This window comes from Trachurus trachurus (genome assembly GCF_905171665.1).
Source record: "Trachurus trachurus genome assembly, chromosome: 15".
NCBI classification, from domain to species: Eukaryota; Metazoa; Chordata; class Actinopteri; order Carangiformes; family Carangidae; genus Trachurus; species Trachurus trachurus.
Genome location: NC_139906.1, coordinates 18178671 through 18201177, shown reverse-complemented (window position 1 = coordinate 18201177; position 22507 = coordinate 18178671). Strand labels below are relative to the sequence as shown.

Sequence of the window (22507 nt, the reverse complement as noted above, 5' to 3'; positions counted from 1 at the left end):
CAACTGCTCCCACTCACATATTTGGTTTCACGTCCCAAGGACTTCGGAAGAGTCGAGTTGTTCTGATGAAAGGGAGAAAGAGAGGAAGTGAGACAGAGAGAAAAGAAATATAAGTACAGAGTTATTCACTCATGTGGTGGGAAATATCTGAAAATTACTCATCACTCCTTTCAAATATATGCCAGTCACTGTTGCAAAAAAGACGAAGGAAGGACGAAGATGAAAAGAAATTGTGGGTGGAACCGAACTAAACTTTGGAGAAAAAATAAATAATGTTTTTTGTTAGGCCTAAGTGTTTTGTTTTTTTCTCTTTTGGAGCTGAGTAACTTTCCTTTTTCCTCATCATTGACTGAATTTCACAGGTTTTTATCACACACACACATTGCACACACACTTGTTTTCTGCGGAAACCAGGAAAGGTTTTTTTCCTTTGATGAATAATGAAGAGATGTCTTTTCATTCCTCATGCTGATGCTGATGATACAGTCGGAATTCACTTTTATCCCACTTCCCGTTTGTGTTTCAGTAAGAGTGCAAATCTGACTAATGATTTACTATTTTAGTTATATTTTTATTGTGGCTGAAAGCTGAGGGCCATAAATATCTGCATGCTGTGGGTAGCAGATGTTAGAAAATACAACAAGGACAGCAGAGCGTCAAGAGTCCTTGTGTGACATAACATTGTGAATAAACAGCTTTGAAAAAACACATTATTGTTAATTTGTTGTTCAGCGATGCAATGAAAAAATTGTGTTCACAGTTTATATTTACATCACTTTCTTTCTTTCATACCATCTCCATAGTGTAAATAGAAAAGAAAAAGAGCACACACAACAGGACAAAACGGGAAAATATTTCCATCAGTTAGAGAACACTGCTGCACTTCACCACTGAATACAGAATTGCACAGAGGTCACAAAGCAATTAACTGCAGATGCATTCAGAGTTCATCACTTTTGATGAAACACGTCCTCCATTGTCGTCAAAGATGTCACTTTCCTGTGTGGTTGCGGTATATTGAGCTCCCAGGGTCACTGTGTATTTCCACTTTAAGACTTTAGACTTTATATTATTTATCATTCTAGCCATATTAAAGCAGAAGTAAGCGGAATGTTTGTGTTAATATAAGTTTTAAATAGTTATATCTTCCGACAGCAATCACTTATATAGAGTGTTTGGTCTGAAACACGGGTCTGTCAGTCACTCTGCTCTGCTGTAAGCCAAGGAGAAAACTTTCCTTGTATCCTACAACCTTTATCCAATGAGGAGAGAGAACGGCATAAATTTCTAAGAGAGGTCTTTTTTTCTAAAATGGGGGTGTTGGGGTAAAGTGAGACAAATGCTGCGGGGTAAAGTGAGACCATGGATGTATTATAATAAATCCATGAGTGAGACACTGTGAGCACACCACACACAAAGATTTACACTAGAATCTCGTCCCCCAAACCAGAAATCTTGCGTGATCAATGATCTGTAGCCACACTGCTTTGTTATGCTCAGTCAGCTCACTTCTTTATTGGTTAATTAACTCAATTTTAGTCACATTCCACTTTGTCGGCTCCCCCCACACACAAGAGGACTTTTGATCAAAATGGTCACGATTGTCGGGGCCTACAATCTGACCCCCAGACTATCTAACTGGTTCTATCTGTCATTTCAATGTTGATTAAAACATTTTGTGTTGTATTTGATTTTGTTCTTGAGTCACTTTGTGTTGAGAAAAAAAAGTGCTTAATTGACCAATCACCATGATTCTGTTACTAGTCCGACATTAGTTCTGGAAATTGTGGTTGTCAAGCTAGCTGTCAGGACTCTAACTGTTACAACATGTGTTGTTATGGTAGTTTCAGAGTGGAAAAAGTAAGTGGATCAGTTTACCCCATTGATTTCTCTAGTCTGTCTCAGTTTACCCCTGAGCTGGGGTAAAGTGAGACACAAGACCACTTTTTTAAAAACAATCATATTTTCACTGCCCTTCGTCCTAAATACATTCTGATAATTTCCATTGCTAGGCAACATCCTGAATTAATGGGAAATGTGTAAATTTTACTGATAAATCATTTTAGCTCGCTTAGAGGGGAGCAAATGTAAAAAGTGTCTCACTTTACCCCACTCTCCCCTAGGGACGAGGACCAATAGATCCATGACGAGGGCGGGGACTGCTAACTCCATCCGCTGACAGGAAGTTAGCCAAAACGGCCGGATCACTTACTTCTGCTTTAAGCTTTTGTGTTTGAGAATTTCAACTACCAGACAGACTCTAAGAACAACTAGAGAGCCTACTGTAAGCGGAAGCAGGAACGCTTGCCATCAGACCTCAATTCAGAAAAAATCTCTATGCAAGTGAACGGGACTCAAGATTTTATTTTGTGATCCGATTGAATTGTGCCATGAGAAAAATATATGACATCTACCTATTTAAATCATTGCGTTTCATGCCAAGAAATCAGCAGTTTGTTGTAAAACTATTGTAAAATAAAATTCCGAAAATCTATAACCAGAAAGACTACAGGTTGTGTAGGTGACATCACACACCATAATGTCTGCAGTTGGTGTCTTTTGTGGGATACCCGATCTTGTACTGTAGTCCGTAGAGCGGTCTTCACACAACATAAATTCCTCCGTTGCCGTTACGACAAACTGCAGATTTTTTGGCATGAAACGCAATGTTTTAAATAGGTTAAGGTCATATATTTTTCTGATAACACAATTCAATCAGATAACGAAATAAAATGTTGACTCCCATTCACTTACATGGAGATTTTTTCTGAATTGAGTTCCCATGGCGAGCTTCTCTTCCGCTTCTGCTCAGGCTCTCTATAGGAAGGATTCATCACTTTTCATGGGAGGAAAAGCTTCACAAGCTAAATGGACGACTGTATTATTGTTGCAGCTGATGTTACATTTACCACCAACCAGCACCTGTAAGGGTCAAAATGCCAAACTTTTGGAAGGAGAAAATCAATAATTTCTGAAGTGACCATGCAGTGGAGGAAACAAACTTTACCTGCACACCGATGTTGGTTGGTGTTGACGTCAACGACCTGGAGGGCTGCCGTGGGTGGGATGGTTTGCAATTAAATGTTGAAGAAATCAACCAATTAATTCACATATATTCCTACAAAGCAACATGTGTTTATATTGAATTACTTCTATATCATAACAAACTCACTGGTGGATTGGAATTTGCCAATATTTCATCAATAACTGTGTAAAGTTCGTCTGACTGTTGCCGTAGCTGAGCAGGCGAGCACATCTGCAGGAAGAACCAGAATTATCGATTGTCATGTAAAGTTTGGCGGTGAGCATCAGAAGTAATAATGTGCAGGGTTATACCTCGGCGTGAGTGTCCGTAACCCCCCTGTCCAGCGTGTCAAAGGGGCTGTCCTCTCTCTCTACCTGCTCGTCGATCACCTGAGAATACAAGGCAGAGCGAACACACTGAGCTGCTGATTGCTTTGGGCGATTTAATGCAAGACAACATTGCAGCATCTCCTCCAGACCGTTCACACTCTGTACTCCTCACAGGCAGCACTTCCCTATTTGCATATCTTAATGAATCACACTGCAGGGTGAATACTGCAACTACTCCATACATTTTGATGTCTCTTTGAGTCTGATTTAACTTTTTATCAAGTAAAAAAAAACATATTGACAGTCTTTCTGTATAGTATTATAAGTCGCTTATAAATCCTGATGAAAATACTTGTCTGTAATTTTCCTTACCTAATTAGTTTTTGCAATTAAAGCATGCACTTTCCTATAAAGCCCTGTGAGTGGAGACTGGAGGATTTACCCCCACCCTCAGCCTTTGTAATGCAAGCTTTATGGCTTACTAGTTCAGTCCTATGTGTCATTCCTCACATAGCAATTCACATTGCAACACTGGCAAAAGCCCCTGCATCAGAATGGCAGCTGGATGTTTAACAGGATAACAAGCTGAATTAATGGGATTAGAGTCAAATAAGTGAACTCACCTGCTGATCCAGCAGAAGGGTGTTTGTGGGTATTGCGGCAAGCGATTTGTAGCTTAGCTTAATCTTGTGTGTCTAGGGTTTATAGACAGAAGAGACAGACACATGTTTAAATGCATTTAAAAGTCAAATTTCTTCAATTTTCACCTAAAGATAGACTTTGTGGTAAGAGTTGTAGTACTGGATAATTTATAGTTTGTTTTTTTCACATTTCCTTAGGCATTCCTTTTTCTCACACTGCTGCAGGCTACTAATCATGCAAAACAGTCAGCCGCACTCCAGTCGTGTGCTCATCTGCTTTCAAAGCACTGCCTTGTCGTCGCTCCTTTGACTGACTGTAAATGTCACTGAAAAGTTCAGCTACAACCAAGTGTTTCCTGCCTGATAGGGAAGACAACTGTGTAGTGTACTGATTGTTAATACTCCAACTGTGTGTGCGTGGCGTTTCTTAGCTTCCAGCCGTCTGGCCTAGAAACTGGAGCTTTTTAACAGCTGCAGCATCGATTTTACGATGATGGCTTTGCTCTTCTTTCAACATGTGGCATTTGATTTCAGATAGAGAGTCATTAAAATCCAGCAGTCTAAAGTATGTTTGAAATGTGCACAAAGATCTACACCAACAGCAGTAAATTATGTTGGGAAGATTAACATCTCAAAGAGGAGGAGGACAGCAGCAGACAGCATTTGATATCCATCCACCAACTGAGAGAATTGTTTTTAACCGCATAGTGTGGGGGAACAGTATGTCACACAGAACATATTAAATAATATCCTGTCATGCATACGGCGAAAGAGGCGGCTACCTTTCTTTTTTTACCCTCCCTGTCACTGCAGTCTGATATTCCACTCCCCGGCCTTGGGGAAGGCGTGGTGGAGCGCAGGGAGAGAGAAGGGGACGGGGTGAGGTCTCTGATTGGTGGAGCGGGAGAGGGCGTAGGGGTGGGGGAGCAGGTGGGCGACGGCCACCCCGGAAAGCTGATGGGGGTGTAGCGGGAAGGGGACAAGCAGTGGGCTTTGTGAAAACCTTGTGACAGCGTGACGGGTTTGGAAGTAGAGCAGCTCCTCTGCGGCTCGCTCCCCCCGGTGTTGTTTTCTAGAGGAGGGAGAGGTGATGGCGCGTCCGTGCGTGCAGGGAAAACTGTGACAGCAGGTGATGGAGAAGGTGGCTGAGGGCCGGCGGGTGGAGATCTCAGTTTTTGAGACAGCAAATGAAGCTGCGATAGAGATGAATTTGGTGTGTGACTCCATTTCTGGGGCGTAGAGGTCTCATGCTCGTTCCTAAGTTTAGAGGAGGGGGAGATTAGTTTTTTAAAGTTATTATCGACATGGCCCTTAAAGTACATATTAGTTTTGCTGGGTTTCATCTCTGGGGACTTGGAAGTGGCGGTGTGTGTGTGTTGCAGTTTTTTGGAAGTTGCAGAGTCTAATATTTCTTCATGCTCTGCTGGAGAAACAGATTTGAAGTTTGAGCAAAACAACGGCAATGGGGCTCGGGGTAGCTTGTTGCTCTTGGCTGGTGTGGGTGAAATAACCCGCTCCCATCTAGGCACACTGGTAATTTGCTCTGAACATCTTTTCATCTGAGTTGAATCGCACGGTCTGCTGAGCGCATTTGACTGCACAGGTGGAGGAGAGGTGAAACATCTACTAGGTTCCCTGTGACTATCTATAGAGGCCGTCGAAGAGAAGCGAGAGGAAAACTCCAGGGGAATGGAGGCCACACTGGAGGCTGCTGAGCAAGCGTTACAGAAGGACAGAGTCACGGGGTTAACAGGCCAACAGGGGGTGTAAGGCCTCTGCGGAGTGGGGGACAGGACAGGAAGACGGCCTTTCCTCAGGATGGCGGTGAGGAGGGAGAGCCGGGTGAGAGGAGGCCGGTGCCGGGGGGGAGGCGACTGGGGACAGATGGAGGAGGACAGGCTTTCGCAGGACGAGAAACAGGTTTGAGGGAGGTGAACCAGACTAGAGCCAGGAGCAAGAAAGTGCCTCTTGACCTGCGTCACAGAGGGGGTGAAGGCCCCGGAGCGGACAGACGAGCAGGGGGAGACGGTACGGCTGAAAGAGGCGGGGGAAGCCACAGAGGAAAGCGGCACAGCAGACCAGCTCTTGTCTCTGTCCGAGCCCTCAGAGAGGATGGACTCTCTGGATGAAGCCAGGGTACAGGGGAACAGGTCTGCAGAGTTTGTGGGGCTCGCCCTGTCCTCTGACACAGACCTATTTGGAAAGCAACCCGAGCTAACCTCAGCACGTCCAGAGGTATCGTGACACTGCCGCTGGGAAATGCCCCTGTGTTTATCAACAGCTGTTTCCATAGAGGCCGTGCCGGCGGCTGCGTGGTCGGGTGTATTTTCAGACCGAGCGCTGAATGAAAGGCAGGCTTTGGTGAGAGATGGTCTCGCGTGATCCAGTGAAGGCTTCAACTGAAAAACAAAAGGTTTTCATTAGCCTTGCATAGCTTAAAACAAGACAGTGTTCCTTTTATTTTTGTTTTTTGTTTGTCTTTTCTTTCTTTCTGTGTTGTTGCTGACAATCCACAACCAAGGCAACAATTACTGAAACACTCAAATTTGCTTTAAATTCTTTAAAAAAAACCCACTGTGGCCAAAAATGTTGCCTGCAATTAAAATTTTCAACACAGTTTTTCATTTGCATCTAATTTGAGGAAGAAAGTGGTTTTAATGAAGCCTCCATCTGCCACTCTGAAATTAGCTTGTTATAAAGTAGACGCTATGAAACTTGATGAATTAATTACATGTTTACTTATTATATTACAATTAAACCAACAGATTTGAAAATCAATCAATATCCACTTTGATCAGCCATGTCATTTTTTCTAATTAATGTACTAAAAATGGTTTATAATCTATTAGCTCTGTAAGTTTATATTTTAAATTAAACAAAATAAGAACAGAGAATAAACAGAAAGGTTTACACACATACACAGATAGACACAAGTTTTTCTTATACTGTCCCAATGTCATATAGTGCAGTATATGACATTGAGGGGGCTCTGTTTGTACTTACTTGAAGTTCTGTCAGCGGCTGGATTGTGTTTCCTGCTCCTCCTTCCACAGCGTCTTTGATAAAGACTTTCTCTACTTTGAAAATCTCCCCGTCCGACATGGTCTCCCCGGTTGTCTTCTCATGGGACACAGCGACGGTCTGACAGGAGAAAATGAAGCAAATGTTTAGGAGGAACTGAGCAAGTGAAACCCGAGAAAAGCCGAGGTGAACTTCAGCGAGCCTCTCTAAACTCAGGGGTGTGCTTGGTTTCACCACACCACATGTCCCACACATATAATTCACATGTGCATGCACATGTCCCGCCAACATTGGTGTAATACATGCCTCATGAGCAGGGCTGGAAATGAGAGGCAGGGTCTGTGTACACACACAACTTTGAGTCTTGTAAATAAGCAAGATGGTATCTCCAAAGAGTGAGAGAGTCCAAGCGACGGTTATCGTCTTTGCTGCTTTTCTCTGTATTTATATCACTGTCCAGCACAGAATCTTTTTTTATACTACCGGTAGAAGCTGCCAACATTTTCTAATGCTATATACAGGAGTTATATATGGATTCACTCAGTGTGTCATCCGCACTATAGTTAAGTTTAGGCAACTAAAAAAAACTATTTGAGATATTAAAGTTTGATCCCTTAAAGCTTTTTGTGTTCACTGCTGAGAGACTATAATAAGTTCACACTGCTGCTGTCTTTGCTTCTCAAACACAACGGAGACCGTAAGAGGTTGCCTGTCAAACAACCAAATTAAAACAGTGACCCATATTGTTTTTTTCTGGTGAGGGCAGTCGCACTGGAATTTAGTTGTACAGTGTTGTGTTACTAACAGGGGCTGCAATACACGGAGCAGTAAGTCATTTAACAGCTGCATGGTCCCCAGTCATTGATAAATGGGAGTGAAAACTTGAGCATCATATCTTTTCCAAAACCAGCAATGCCAGAGTGATTTATGTCCAAAACCACAACAAAATCACAACTTTCTTCATGATAACAGCTGCTACAACCAAGACAGCAGAAATTGTGTGTGATCTCACATCACTGTTGTGTATAAACAGCTGTCCAGCTAAAAAATATATAAATAAATATTCTCAATTAACAGGTTTCCTCAAATAAATAACCTCCCAAAAAAACTCATTTTGAAACACATGGCTGCGTCACATATATTTAAATAACTCACACTTACGTTATAAAAATAATATTCTAAGGGAAATTATTTAACTGATTACAGTTTATTATATCGCATGGACTCAAACTAAAGCACATTCTAGGATAATATGTGTGACATTGAAGTGAAGCTATAAAAGGGTAATTGCTAATGGCGTAAATCGTTAGTGGCATGAACTCCTCCACTTATGATAATTATGATCCTAAAAATACACATGACACCATCTTCTAATGACAGCGTTCAGTTTTCTAAACCCATTAAATGATTCTGTCAGTGATGCTGTTTTGCCTTACTGTAGATAAGCAGTTATCAAACAAATGAACGGCTGCCAGGAAGACTTTTATTCCTGAGAATTTATTTGCCATAAATGGCAGCTTATGCCAATAATATCACCACACATCTTGTGTCAAAGGCAGTTGTATTTAGAACTTAAATCATAAGCACTGCCAGTCCACATCTGTTGCCATAAAAACCTTGCGTTATACATGCTGTCAGGTTGTCCTGACCATGTATGTATGTATCTATGTATGTATGTAGCTATGTCTGTAGGCTATGTATGCATAAAATCAATCTTTTACTTGATTACATAGCTCAATCTGTCATGCAAGGCGTGCTATGGTCATGCAAGAGTAATACATCATAGACATTTCAGCACAAATCAAATACTTCTACTTAAAGCAGAAGTAAGTGATATATTTGTGTTAATATAAGTCTTAAATAGTTATATCTTCCGACAGCAATCACTTACATAGAGTGTTTGGACCGAAACACGGGTCTCTCAGTCCCTCTGCTCTGCTCTGAGCCGAGGAGAAAACATTTCTCGTATCCTACAGTTTTTATCCAATGAGGAGAGAGAACGGCATGCAGGGCTGTGTGTGCAGCCAAGGAACGCCGTGAATGTGGTGACGTAGGGACGAGGACTGTTATGGTGCGTTCAAGGAAACTCGTAGACTCGTGTTTTTCCGTCCTGTGAAGTTGTATCAGTTTGATCTGGTAGGAGTTCACCGGTCGGAAGTTACGAGTGGCCGTTATAGTGACTTTCACAGGTAAAACAGGTCGGAAAAACACGAGTGGGTTGCCTGGAACGCTACAAAGTCGTAAGTTGTGACTTGAAGCTGTAATTTACGATTTCAAAAGCCTGCCTGGAACGCAGCATTAGCGAAAACGACCGGATCACTCACTTCTGCTTTAATATGATAACATAATATTATGACTTGAGGCATTTATCCACAAATTAGGATGGAGATATTTGCTTAATTTATTCTGGTGATATTAAAACATTAAAATCTCGTGCCGCCTTCTGGCAGAAACCTGTGGAAGATGTCTCAGAATAGTCATGCTGAATATCTCAGAGAGAAAGTTTAAGTGGTGCACAATGGGCCAAGTAGGGACCGACAACCCTTTAAGTGTGATAATTAGGCTGGGAAGCTCTAAGCATTGTGTGGTAGCTCATGTTTCAAATCCTTGGTGGCCTCTCAGAATACAAACTGATAATGATGACTTGAGGTTATTTCATCGATCCAGCTGACTGCAAATGGGCACATGCAGCTTCCTTCTTTTGAAAAGGACATTTAGGGAAGTGCAGGGTGCTCCAAATCACACTGGTGGATTAATAAGGATAAATTGTCTCACAGGTAATCCTTTACACTCTGCCCACTGGCATCTGCCTATAGAAGCTCTCCCCTCAGGGAGTTAATTACTTATCTGTCATACGCAGATACAATGTCATTCACTCTAAGCTGACCTTTTTGGATTTCTGTCAAACCAAATAATATTTGGGCAGTATTTATAAGCTAAACACGTCTTTGCTATAAGCAAAACTAGCCGGAGCCAGCAGATGATTAACTTAACTGTCATCTTCTATGGTATTTATAAAGGCTAGCTAGCTACTTAGAAAATGCCATGGTTTCGTGCACACCACTGTATGATTTCAGCACCACTGGATCTAGTCAGTCAGAGTTGCTGTTTCCACATGTTTTGATTCTTCTTGCTAAAAGAACCAGCAAGCAACCAGCAACTCTAAAGCGCAACAGTCACGTTATCATAGCTCACAATATGTGAGCTATAATATAGCTCACATATTATGATTTGTTTTAGCCATAGGTTTTACCACAGTATGTTGGTGCCAAGTGTGTTACTAGCATTTCCACTTGACACTGTAGGCTACTGAGAATTCCCCAACCTACATTAAAGCAGAAGTAAGTGATATATTTGTGTTAATATAAGTCTTAAATAGTTATATCTTCTGACAGCAATCACTTACATAGAGTGTTTGGACCGAAACACGGGTCTGTCAGTCCCTCTGCTCTGCTCTGAGCCGAGGAGAAAACATTTATCGTATCCTACAGTTTTTATCCAATGAGGAGAGAGAACGGCATGCAGGGCTGTGTGTGCAGCCAAGGGACGCCGTGAATGTGGTGACGTAGGGACGAGGACTGTTATGGTGCGTTCAAGGCAACTCGTAACTCCTGTTTTTCCGACCTGTGAAGTTGTACCAGTTTGATCTGGTACGAGGTCACGGGTCGGAAGTTACGAGTGGCCATTATAGTGACTTTCACCGGTAAAACAGGTCGGAAAAACATGAGTGGGTTGCCTGGAACGCTACAAAGTCGTAAGTTGTGACTTGAAGCTGTAATTTACGATTTCAAAAGCCTGCCTGGAACGCAGCATTAGCGAAAACGACCGGACCACTTACTTCTGCTTTAAGTAGTGGATTTGATCCATCTCAACTGGCTGCAAGAAACTGATAAAATAAAACAATTATAATAAAATAAAATCCAATAGTACAGCAAGGATCTGCTACTACTACTGCAAAGGATCAACCAGCAAAACTCTAACCAAAGAAAGATAAATAACTAATGTGGGAAATGGAGTTCAAATCAACACATGGCCGAGGGAAATGGGCACAAAGATTCAAGCAAACATGGCACAGTCCATTATCATGCATGCAGATAATATCCGCTATATGCAAAACCACAGGGTCGATCAGAGTGTTGCAGCTGTGTGGTTACATTTTGTCGGCATAACGTCAAGGGGAGCAACTTATGTAGGTTTAGGCGGGGGAAGTTGGAAACCTAACGGTGCCACCCCCCTGTGAGAAGACCTTTGAAGTCTCACTCAGGCAGCCAGCGAGCTGACTTCAGGCAGTGGAGTCGGTTAGCTGCCCCAAAACACCCGGAGCTGCGGTGCTGCTGTGATATTCATGCTGGATCCAATAGCGCATTACTCCTTTCAGCAACTGACACCACAGCAGGTCTTCATCAGCCTCTGGGATGGCTGCTTTCAATAGCTAACACTTGAGCATTTGGAGTTTGTGTGCAATTAGGTAGTTCTTACATACAATTGGGCTTAAGGTATAAGAGAAAAAGAAAAATTTAAAAAACATCCAATAGAAAAAGCAATATCAGTGCTGTGTGTGTTTTATTTAGTGAACTGGGAAATAAGGATTTCAGAATGACGGGGTTAGGCTACATGTCTGGTAGGCTATCTCTGACAGCCAGGGGTTCCATCACTGAGGTTGTTCAGGGATATGTTTGACATGTTGCATACATTTATGAAACATCATATTGATCGGTGGTGTGTGAGAAAGACACATAATACAGCCTTCAACCATATAAATATATAGCCTAATACAGTTCCTATCAATCAATGATTTTCATTTCAGCGATAGCGGATTACTTGGGGAAGCCATTTTACAGGAATTATACTTTTCTTATCTCGTATTGACAGCTTCTCTCCGATTTTGAAGTTTACAGAAGTACATTTTGAGATACGAAATAATTGCAGCTTTTGAATCTGTTTTTCTGATTTCTCACATGCAGGGGATGAGTCACACTGATTGCTGCCCCACCATCTGAGAAGGAAGTCAAGGATGTAATTGCTAAAATGCTGCAGGTAAGAGTGAGAGATATTGATTCTTCCTTGGGAGGTAAGGTGTGTGCTTTAATCCTCAGGTCGCTGACATGATGAATCACAAGGGACTCGAGTCATTCCAAAAGACTTTAATAGCTGAAATCAATTGTATGGCTCATGGAAAATTTTGGTTTTTTTGTCTGTTCAAAAGAACTACACATCTTTTGAAATCTCACATTTATTACATTCACCATAAGTTTTTCAAGTTGTTTTGTTTTCGCTGTGTGAGGTGGAGTACTGTCAATACGGTTTAAAATGAGAGAGAAGTACTTTACAGTAAAAATGTTGCAGTCAAGGTTCACAAGTCTGGGGGAAAAAGTAGTCCTATTCATCGACCATCTCCACTCTTAAACTGGAACAGCACACAAGCTGCATTTCAGCTGCTGCTCTTCAACTGATGTAAGTTTTGATTTGTGCACAGGAGGTCATTCCCCCATAATATGAACCATGACAAAGGAGGTTCAGGTATAGCTGCATTCCAACAGAGGTGGATAATGCCACACCTGAGTTTACCAGCACTAGTCAGGCTTGTTGTTGTTGTTATTATTGGTAATATCAGTTAGAAACTCGTTGTATTTCACAAATATGTGAACACTGTGGAGACACATCTTCAGCTCATCTAATGAGGCATGAATAAGACAGAAGTGCTAATAAACAGCACCTCGGCTGATCAACAAATGTGAAAGCTTCATTGAGCAGCCTTATTGGATTTTGAGGTCTGGGATGATGCAAACGCACCATTAAAACAACAAACCCACACAATGTAAAGAAAAGTTAGAAAAGTGAGATAGCAACTGCAAATTGACATAATGTCAGTACGTGTATTTTGTTATAAAACCATGTTACATATAATATATAAAATATAGCTAAAAAATATATATAATATATATATATACTGGAATTTTGTTGTATATATAAATATATATATATATATATATATATATATATATATATATATATATATATATATATATATATAATATAGTAAATATATATAAAATATAAAAAAAATAAAAACAGTTGTCAGGGCTTTCACTTTATCGATGTCCAGGGATGCTCTACCTTATCTGGTGTGAGAGCTCCAGATCTCTCCTCTTCAGTGATGATGCTTTTAAATGGGAGTTTGTGCACCAGTGGCACAAATGTGAAAAAGGATGGCTGGGATGGCACTCCTATTGAAACCTGTAAAACAAAGAGGGAGAACAGTTTGTCCAAATGATATCAGTTCTCAGCAGTACTGTACGTTTCTAGTAATTCATCCTCAGACACTCAGTAAAATAAGTGTGTCTGGAAATTACTTCATAAATGACCAGTTGAATTCAATGGCGCTATTAAAAGACCTGTTGAAGAGATGGTTTTGAGCTCTCCATAATCTCTCAACATGTCATCTTCTCACATCTAAATACCACTGAATTTGATATTCTGAATATCTGATGGCTTTCTGCTACACGGGGTTATGTAACTGTACCCCGACACTGATGATCCATCATCACACACACTCACCGATTAGGCAGTTTAGCACCCTGCAGCTCAAAGCTTTGACACACCCACACTCCGTGAAGAGTAATGAGCTGCAATTAAAGTAGCTTTCAGTCCTCGTGTGCTTCAGGCACCTGGTGCGTTTCACTGGTGCTGAGCTGTTAGTTTTTGTGAAGAAGTGCTGAAGTTATATGACTGAAACTCTGTGGAGGTAAGACAGGGATGCTCCTTTGTTTTGAAACAACGTGGGAAGCTTTGAAATCAACAGGCCTGACACTGCAGGGTTAGGGTGAACAACCCGCAGCTTGTTTTTGTTTCCGCATCCATCTGTCTGATTCACAAGTATGTTCAGTGGAAGTAAAAAATTCAGCAAAGCTCAGGAGGTGACACTAAATACCAAGGACAGGTACTCTCACAGTACAGCATATAGACCCTTTCAGAGAGTATAAACAAAGACAGGTGTGGCTCATTAGAAAACGCTCTGGTACACTAAATGGAATGGAGCCTTAATTAGTATCCTTGGTAACACCTGTATTTGTTTATACTCTCTGAAACGGTCTATAGGCAGTGCTGTCGATCATGATTGGTCAAGCTGGTGGCACATAACAGATTATGTCACAGTAACCATCCACCATTTCACTGCTGTGTCTGCATCGTCAGTGGATAATAAACTGGACCCAGCTGTGTCATGGATTCAGCAAAGGTTATTGCCAAAATTTTGACTGTTTGTGGATGCAAATGTGATAGATAGGGTGCCACATGTGCTCACGGTGTGAAAATGAATATGCATATTTCCTGAAATTACAAAACTATGTCCTTTACTGTGCACATATTTTGTTTATAGGCTGGGATATTGCTTTATGACTGTTTTTGATGCACTTAGATTCATAATCAAAAATAGATCAAATAGAAATAAAAACATAAGCTCCCTGTATTGTGAATGATAAAGAATACATCATCATCAAAATCAATTTGTGGTGATCAATTAATCAATTACCTGTGAAAGCTGCATGTAAGTATTGCTAGGGAAATTAGCATCCTTTGGGTTAATCTACAGCAAAACCTAACATCAAAATGTTCTGATCATGTGATGAACGAGCTCTTGTTACTAATGTTTTCATGGCTAAATAGACATTTGTCCTCTGTAAAACTGAAGACTGAATAATAGGACTTGTGTCAAGTCTCCACTTTAATTCAATTTTAATTTATTTAAAAGGGACAGTGTTCAAATATAAATGTTGCCATTTGATGCCCTGTACCAGATTATAGTTTTAAGCTAATTTGCATCTGTGCATCTTAAGTGTTGGCATCATAAAACAACCCTTCTGTGTGCATCTTCTCAGCGTTTCCTGATGCCTAGTGATTCTAGGTTCAGTGACTCATTTCACATCATCGGCAGTAATGAATCTCACTGGGATCATTGATGCTGAAAATCTATACGGAAGCAGGTTGGAGAAGAGCTTCACCTTTGAAAGACAGCAACAGGAAAGTGTAGCTAGTTCACATTCAAGATGAACAACAGTTTCAATTGCTATTTACAATGCCCCCATTGAACTGTTAATTCATGTCCATAAATATGATTGGAAACATTATTTGATGTCCATTGTCTTATACACATGTGATGCAAAGGGAGTAAAAGTATCACAGTTTCTAGTGGCATTTTTTTTTCATCTGGATGTGTTGAAATATTTCCCATATTTTCCCACTGCAGCAATCAAAGCACACACTCATCAAAAGTACTTTCGGTGCTTACTAATCACGCTTGTCGTCTCCACAGTGTTGTTGGGTCATCTGCAAACAGCAAAACTGGAAGGTGAGGGCATTGAAATTTCCCTCACTAATCAGTGGAGGTTATTGTAGCAGATACTTGAGACTCTATTAAAAATTAGATCACACGATCTCTGCCTGCTGATGTAGACACAGGCACAGAATTAGCATATTATTAGGTTGTGTTTCACCTTTCATCTCAGTTTCATTACAGACACAGGTTCAACCAGCCAGCCCACTTCATGTGGCAGGTTTAACAGAAGAGGAGTAGAGGCAGCTCCAAATCACAACTAGCAGCGTGTTTACACATATTGCAGGTGTACAAGACAACTGCACTTGGAGAACACTCCTATTTCAAAAATGTAAAATTGGTTTTCATTTGTAATTTTAATCATATGTAATTAAAATGTAAATTATTTCCCGCATGAACAAGCTTTTCAATGAAACCATCAGAATGTGACAGACCACTTCCACTTACAGCTGGCTGCATGTCTATTGTTCTCTTTCCTTTAAGTGGAGAACGCATAATTTCAGACATCATATTAAAAGTAGGCATGTCACATGTCATGTGAACTCTACATTATACTAAATAAAAGTGTGGCTATTCAACAGGTGCAACAAAACAATCCAAAACAACCTCATGATGTTTTGTTATCTTCTATCAAATTGTGCTTGGGTAATTATAACACAGCATGCATTGTAAATAAAGTAAAACACTGCGTTGATGAATTGATGTTGCATGCATTGCATTAGTGTTATATATTCATGCTATACTGTAGGCTCTGTTATAGTGAATGTAGCTGCAGATCAGACAGAATGATTTATAGATGTATGATAAAAATGTAAAAGGATGTTGGCGTTTTTATCAGCTGGACATAGAATAACTAAAGAGGAAAAAGGGAAAAAAACGATTCACAGGTTGACATGAAAGGAAAGCACATCCATGTGTGTGATGTAATACCTCAATTTTAAATTCTACAGTGTAAGGTTTTAGTTATTTTCATCCTTTGAAGGATAAAAGCCAAGATTCATTTGAGTGGAATGCCTCTCCTATACAGAATTGTATGGGACAGGCATTTACAATCAGTCCAACGGGCAATCAACATGAACAGAGAGAACGTGGAGCAAAGCAGCATTCATAGAAAAGAAAAGCCCTTCACATCAACATGTCCACATGTTCAACCAGCAATTACAACCTGGAGAAGCACGGAACAACAATCACAAAGAAACGTCTGGATATTCACATTCAAATTAAACACAAGGGAAGAGGTGCAGACTTATTTGCTGTCAGAACAACACCATTCACAAAATGTCAAAGTTAGCTTTCTTATCTGTGACAGAACTGAGTCCAGTTAGACGGCAAAATGAGCACAGCTCCAAAAGTTACCTTTCTGGGATACTAATGTTGTTTTTCTATCAAGAAGATCAAATGTATTCAAAGCTTACTTTCTGAATTGAATACATTATACATTCAACATGATTTTTAGACTTTAGGATGGGCTTTTTGGTTCAATATATTTTCCATAGAAGCACAAGACAGAACCAGATAAATGAAAGAAACAAATACATTTATAATTTTAGTTTTTAGGAACAACTCCTGTGCACAAGCTACAACATTAAAGCATCATCAGCATGAGGAATAGTTTGTAGTAGTTCATTTTTCCGATTCTTGAATGCAGGGCCTTTCATCATAATGCAGATTTGTTTTCAATTGTGGTGCTTGAGAAGAACAGTAATGCAAAGAATGCGAGCACTTCTTCCATCACTTTCCTTAAATACATGCCACCCATGTCAGTTGTGACATGACACCCGCTTTCTGAGCCGTGAGAAGGTTCACGTTTACTTTAAAGGGCCAAGATATCAAAAGATACCAGTGTATCTGTGCTCAGCTATAAATAAAGTAACATAACAAATGTCCCGGCTAAAAATAGTCACGTGCCAGCTTATACACTTGTTTATGTGTTTGTGCTCTTACGTAACCTCCTTGTTTGCGTGTTCTCTGTAGTCATAGCAGAGTAAGTTTATACTGTGAAAGGTTAGAGAAGAGCATTTCCTATACTTGCCCGTTGGAGCCCTCCTGAATGTTTAATTGCACTGAGTGTTGCCGAGGTCATGCCGTCCTCACAGATCACATTTCCAACCACCGCAGGTTGACTGTGCTACATATCGCCTCGCGGTCTGCGTGCTCTCACTCAGTTATTTCTTGTGGCATGTCAGACCTGTCCCAAACACCGGGTACAAGCAGCACTAAATCATTTCCTGAAGCAGACCACCCTGTGTGGGCCTTTAAACGGACACTCATAAACATTGACTGACCAGAAAGACAAATATACTTAAAGGAAACTGAATTAATGCAGTTTGGTATTTCTTGTGATAAATGTTGTGATCTGCTCCATTATTGTGCAATTTGAGCTTCATGTCCAGCTTTTGAGCACCATTCTAACAAAAGCTGCGCAACAATACTGTCATCGCCTCTTATCTGTGTTTGCTATTGATACTGTTCCTTGGTTCAATGTCAGATTAAGCACATAAGCCCTTCCACTGCAGAATGAAAGCACAATTACTGCTGTGAAGCCGTGCTCCACAGATGTCAAAATCTATACACGAGTGGTTCACGCCGTGTCCCAGCAAAGACATAAACAGTTGGGTGTGCCAGTTATTTAAGAGTTTAATTACAGGAGAACACACAGCCCCTCCCTCCACAGTAGATAAGGGGGGCAAATATAGCCTGCTGCCAGCTTCTACTGAGCACATTCAGTTGTCTCTCCAGATTATAAACAAACGCTATGAATGCAAGTCTCGTACTTCAATACAGAAACAACAAAAGGAATGCACATTTCGATCAATCCCTGTAATTTGCAACAGCAGCATGTTGAAAATTGCGTAAGAAACTCTGTTCGCTGTCTCGTTTAACATCTCATAATTACTCACATACTTTCAAAGTAACAATCAATATGGTTAACGTACGTAGCCTTACAGCGCTGTGGGGAAGAGATGGAAAAAGTCATAAAAGTGAAAGCACATGATAAAATTAATAGAATTAATATCATGCATTGACAGTAATTCTCATAACCTGTTTTTGCTGTGCATTTAAATTAATCTGAGAGGTCTCTCGGTAGCCGTTTTTCACCCGAGTGTGACAGGAAATAACAGGATAAGTATCAAGTTGCTGAACAGACTGTGTCTATGTGTTTATGTGTGTAAGCCTGGAAGGTGGCAGCGGGTTGTCGGGGGCACAATGGGGGGAGTTAATAGTGTTGATGGATTAAAACCAAGTTCTTTAACTGGTTTCATTTTCCAGCGGGATCAGCTCTGAGGTAAAATCTTCATTTCAAAACAGCACATAAAACCATATAGAAAAGCAAAGGCAGGTCTGTGATATTACTTAAGCCTTACAAATATCTAGGATTTCTCATCCGGTGCATGTTTTCAAAAGAAAGATATACACCTTTTTTCCAAACCCTCTTACCTTTCCCAGACTTTTACTCAAACTGTCCATTGCTGCTTCAAATGTCTCCCCATCTAGTCTTGTCGCATGTGTCCAGGCTTTGACAAACTTCTCCCAAGACAAATGTTGATCAGAGAGCAGGATGCTCCCCCTTTCAGCACCGTCTCCTGAAGTTCAAAGTGTATTACTGTTGGTGTGTGTATCACCCCTGCAGATTTCCTTTTATAGACACATAATAGCCACAAATAGCTTGCAGACAGCAGTCAGCCTGCTGGGCACCAGTAACAATGTTCACACTGGAAGCTACGAGCAACACAGCTCTGTGTCCCAGAGAGGGAAAAAAGAGGCCTTAATTGAGACATTTTAATTTATTTTTGTGAAATAACATCTCACATGTTTGATCTCCAGGGATGATTTGAAATGTGTATCGCCCAGCATGAGTCTTTCACATAGAGCCACAATATGAATAATAAGCAGCATGCTGAGGACATAAGCAATTTTCCTGGCTGACTGGAGCTCAGATCAAAAGTGAGAGATGTGCTGACTGGACAGTGAAACATGGAAAATAGGAACAGTATCAAGAATTTGATGTCAATTAGTGGCAGGACTTTCTCCACCCGCTATAACGACTTTTCTTCTTTCTTTGTATTGTATTGTGAAGCTGTAGAAAACTGACTAAAAGTAACTGTCTGAGTGAGACGTGAAAAAAACTGAACATTGTGGTGCAAGAGCAGGATTAAGAAATTCTGATATTTTAAACAATTTTTTTTTTTTAATCAGAAAAGATTATGTATTTTTCAATGCAGCACATCTTTTGATATAAATAACATAGAATGATCATATAGCCTGGAGATAATCTAAACCCTTGCCAGGCAGCAGACTGATGTGGCAAATACATCCCAGCATGTTTCCAGTAATTAGTTATCAGGCGGCTTGTAACAGATTCATTTATTTGCTTTATTTGCCACTACACTGACTTGTCTGTTCCCTTATCAGTGAGTGAAAGCAGACCTCTGGAGTGGATGTTAATCCTCTAACTACACTACTTTCTTCATTCCAGTCACAGCTGTTCTTGTCTATTTCCACCCGGCTGACTCCCTCCCCCCTGTCTGTCTGTGGCAGTCGCACACCGGGATAGTCACAGTAAGACAAAGAATACATCAACATAGCTGCCTGCTCCTCTTGATTTTACTTCTGCTGTCTTAGGCTGGAAGGAATATTGTGATTTTATTATTATCCATGCGGAGAGGTTCCGGATAAAACAGCACCTGACAAGTGCCCAAAATGTTAATATGTGAGTGCTTTTGGCAAAAAGCAGTTTTGATAGGAACAAGGCATAAATTACAGCCTGAAGGCACTAAAAGACTGTTATATAACCCTGTTTCCCCAGATTAAAGTCATTTATTCTCTGATTTCAGGCGTGTAACATTTGATAACATTTGACACATATTATTAGCTTTTAGCCTAGAGGAAATTTTCTGATACTGAAACATTTAATTTAATCTTGTGTTAGTCCATTAGTGAACACCAGCAGAGATGCATCTCTAATTAAGGCAGTCTACTGTTTTTAAAATCTGGCCTTAATTATAATGTGTCCAAATGTGCAAGATGTATTATTATGTAATGTAGTATTTGTCGTAAACAAAACACTTTCAACAGAGAAGCAAAACTGATTAGAATTAGTTTGTAACAATGCAGCAAATTTGTGCCTCTACGTCCTCAGATGAGTGAAGTTTAAATCCAGGAGCACACACACCCTGCCTGTGTTGAATAAGCCTGGCAGCAGACTGACTGAGCTGCTACAGAGAAGCACGTGTGTGTGTTCACACCTGCAGCTTTCTCTCTCCACACAGAGCTGCTGGAATGTTTTAGTCTGGAATTTCTAGTCATTATAAATCAATTTGTGATTCATTTTTGACAGAAAAAAAATATTAATGAAAAATAAATTGCCACTGTTTCCAAATGCAGCTGCTGAAATTGCCAAATGGTTTGTTTATAATGTTTGATCTGCATGAAAACAGTGTGTCCAGTATGTTTTTAACTTTAACAAAGAGAAAATGTTTTTTAGGATTAGGATTAACTGGTGTGTTTGCCAAACATTGACCTTCACTACATCACACACCAACAACTGCAGTGTGCCTGTAAACTTCAGAAACTGTTTTGATACATCAGTAGACTATTTTTGAATGCTTGTTTGTGTTTTATTATTGACTTCAACTTTTGATATTAAACAATAGATGTTACATTACATAGATACTACATGTTCTTTCCGACATTGGAGAAAGACATTGTCTAAACCTCCTCCCCTGGTGCCGTACTAAGTTGCCCAGAAGAGCAAACATAAAAATGTCTTCTGACACCTTTTCCTGAAGGAGAAAATATCCCAAACTTCTAAACTGGCTGTCATCTCATGCACTTTTGCCTGTTGCAAGGTAACATGAATGCCCTTTAAATGGAGAAGATGTGATGTGGACCATAGTTTTCTCTATTGTCACTGGGTGAGCTCAAGGTTTTGCTGCTCTCATAAGGAGAAAATACAATGAGTGCAATTCAGGATAGCCTTAAATCTAATATATTGAAGTGCACCATGGGGTGCCCTTTCATATTTGTGAGAAAATATGATGCCATAATGGCAGTTCTTTCAATGAATAAGAAACATGGTGCCCTTTAGCGTGCACAGTTTGGAAGAAAACATTGTGAAGTTCCCTTCCAAAGAACATGAAGTGTTGTGCCCTAACAGATGCACCTCTACAGACTGACTCTAGGGTCTCCACACAGCTTGAACTGTAGATAGCCAACATGCACCCTGTAAAGGCACAGGAAGTTGGGGAAGGAGACTGTTCTGTGTCTTGGTGGAAAATCATCAATCTTTTTTAGCATACCATTAGAAGTATGACTATAGTAACAGAAGAATGAAGAATAATTTTACCTGATTGAACACAGCCTAACATTCGTAGTAAACATACTGTAGTAAATATGACATACAGACTGCAAACTATCATCAAATCATTTCAAATTTAAATATTACTGCTAAAGATTTATAAACATCAAATTTCTTAGGCTATGGTGAGTCTTACATTACTTGGTAGCAAAAGCAGAAGCTTGATATTGGCTGGTGCAAATTAAATTGAAAATGAGAGCCCATTAAGTGTGCTAAATCATAACATTAGCCTCGCTGATCAGTTTTCATGCTCAGGTTGATGCTGATCCAAAAACTTTGGTCTCATTTAGCCACTTTAGCAACATTTTGCAACCAGCGTCTATAAAAGACCAACATACTTGCATGTCAGCACAAGACAGACTCCATATCCACAAAGGAAAAACAAAGTATGAGGATGAACACAGTCCTTCACCTGGGGAGTGTGATTGACAAGAAGGGAGGAACAGAGGCTGATGCAAAAGTAAGAATAGGCAAGGCCAGGGCGGCCTTCCTACAACTCAAAAACATCTGGCGCTCCAGAGAGATAAAATAAGTAACTGAAATAAGAATCTTCAACTCCAACGTAAAATCTGTCCTGTCCTATGGAGCCAAGGCCTGGAGAATGCTGATAACCACAATCAGTAAAGTGCAAACCTTCATTAACAGCTGCCTAAAAAGAATTCTTAAGATCTACTGGCCAGACAAGACTACAAACGAGGATATGTGGACAAGGACACACCAAACACCAGCTATGGACGAAATAGGACGAAGAAGATGGAAGTGAATAGGACACACGCTTCGGAAACCAGCATCTAACATCAC

General features: G+C 40.4%; 1 protein-coding gene across 2 annotated transcripts in view; it reads right to left on the bottom strand.

Annotated features, from left to right (window-relative positions):
* Nucleotides 1-18952, bottom strand: part of mlip (muscular LMNA-interacting protein) — a 28930-nt gene extending 9978 nt beyond the window's left edge. Inside the window, exons 1-9 of one of the 2 annotated variants that reach the window (XM_083988778.1) lie at nucleotides 18787-18952; nucleotides 13134-13253; nucleotides 6999-7136; nucleotides 4778-6394; nucleotides 3978-4049; nucleotides 3337-3414; nucleotides 3173-3256; nucleotides 3008-3052; nucleotides 18-62 (exon numbers count right to left, since the gene is read on the bottom strand). In XM_083988778.1, the coding sequence (XP_083844904.1) occupies nucleotides 18-62; nucleotides 3008-3052; nucleotides 3173-3256; nucleotides 3337-3414; nucleotides 3978-4049; nucleotides 4778-6394; nucleotides 6999-7136; nucleotides 13134-13253; nucleotides 18787-18816 (2229 nt within the window). In that variant the 5' untranslated portion in view covers nucleotides 18817-18952. The remainder of the gene's footprint in view (nucleotides 1-17; nucleotides 63-3007; nucleotides 3053-3172; nucleotides 3257-3336; nucleotides 3415-3977; nucleotides 4050-4777; nucleotides 6395-6998; nucleotides 7137-13133; nucleotides 13254-18786) is intronic. The other variant, XM_083988779.1, reaches the window with a different exon arrangement.
* Nucleotides 18953-22507: the final 3555 nt, after the last annotated feature.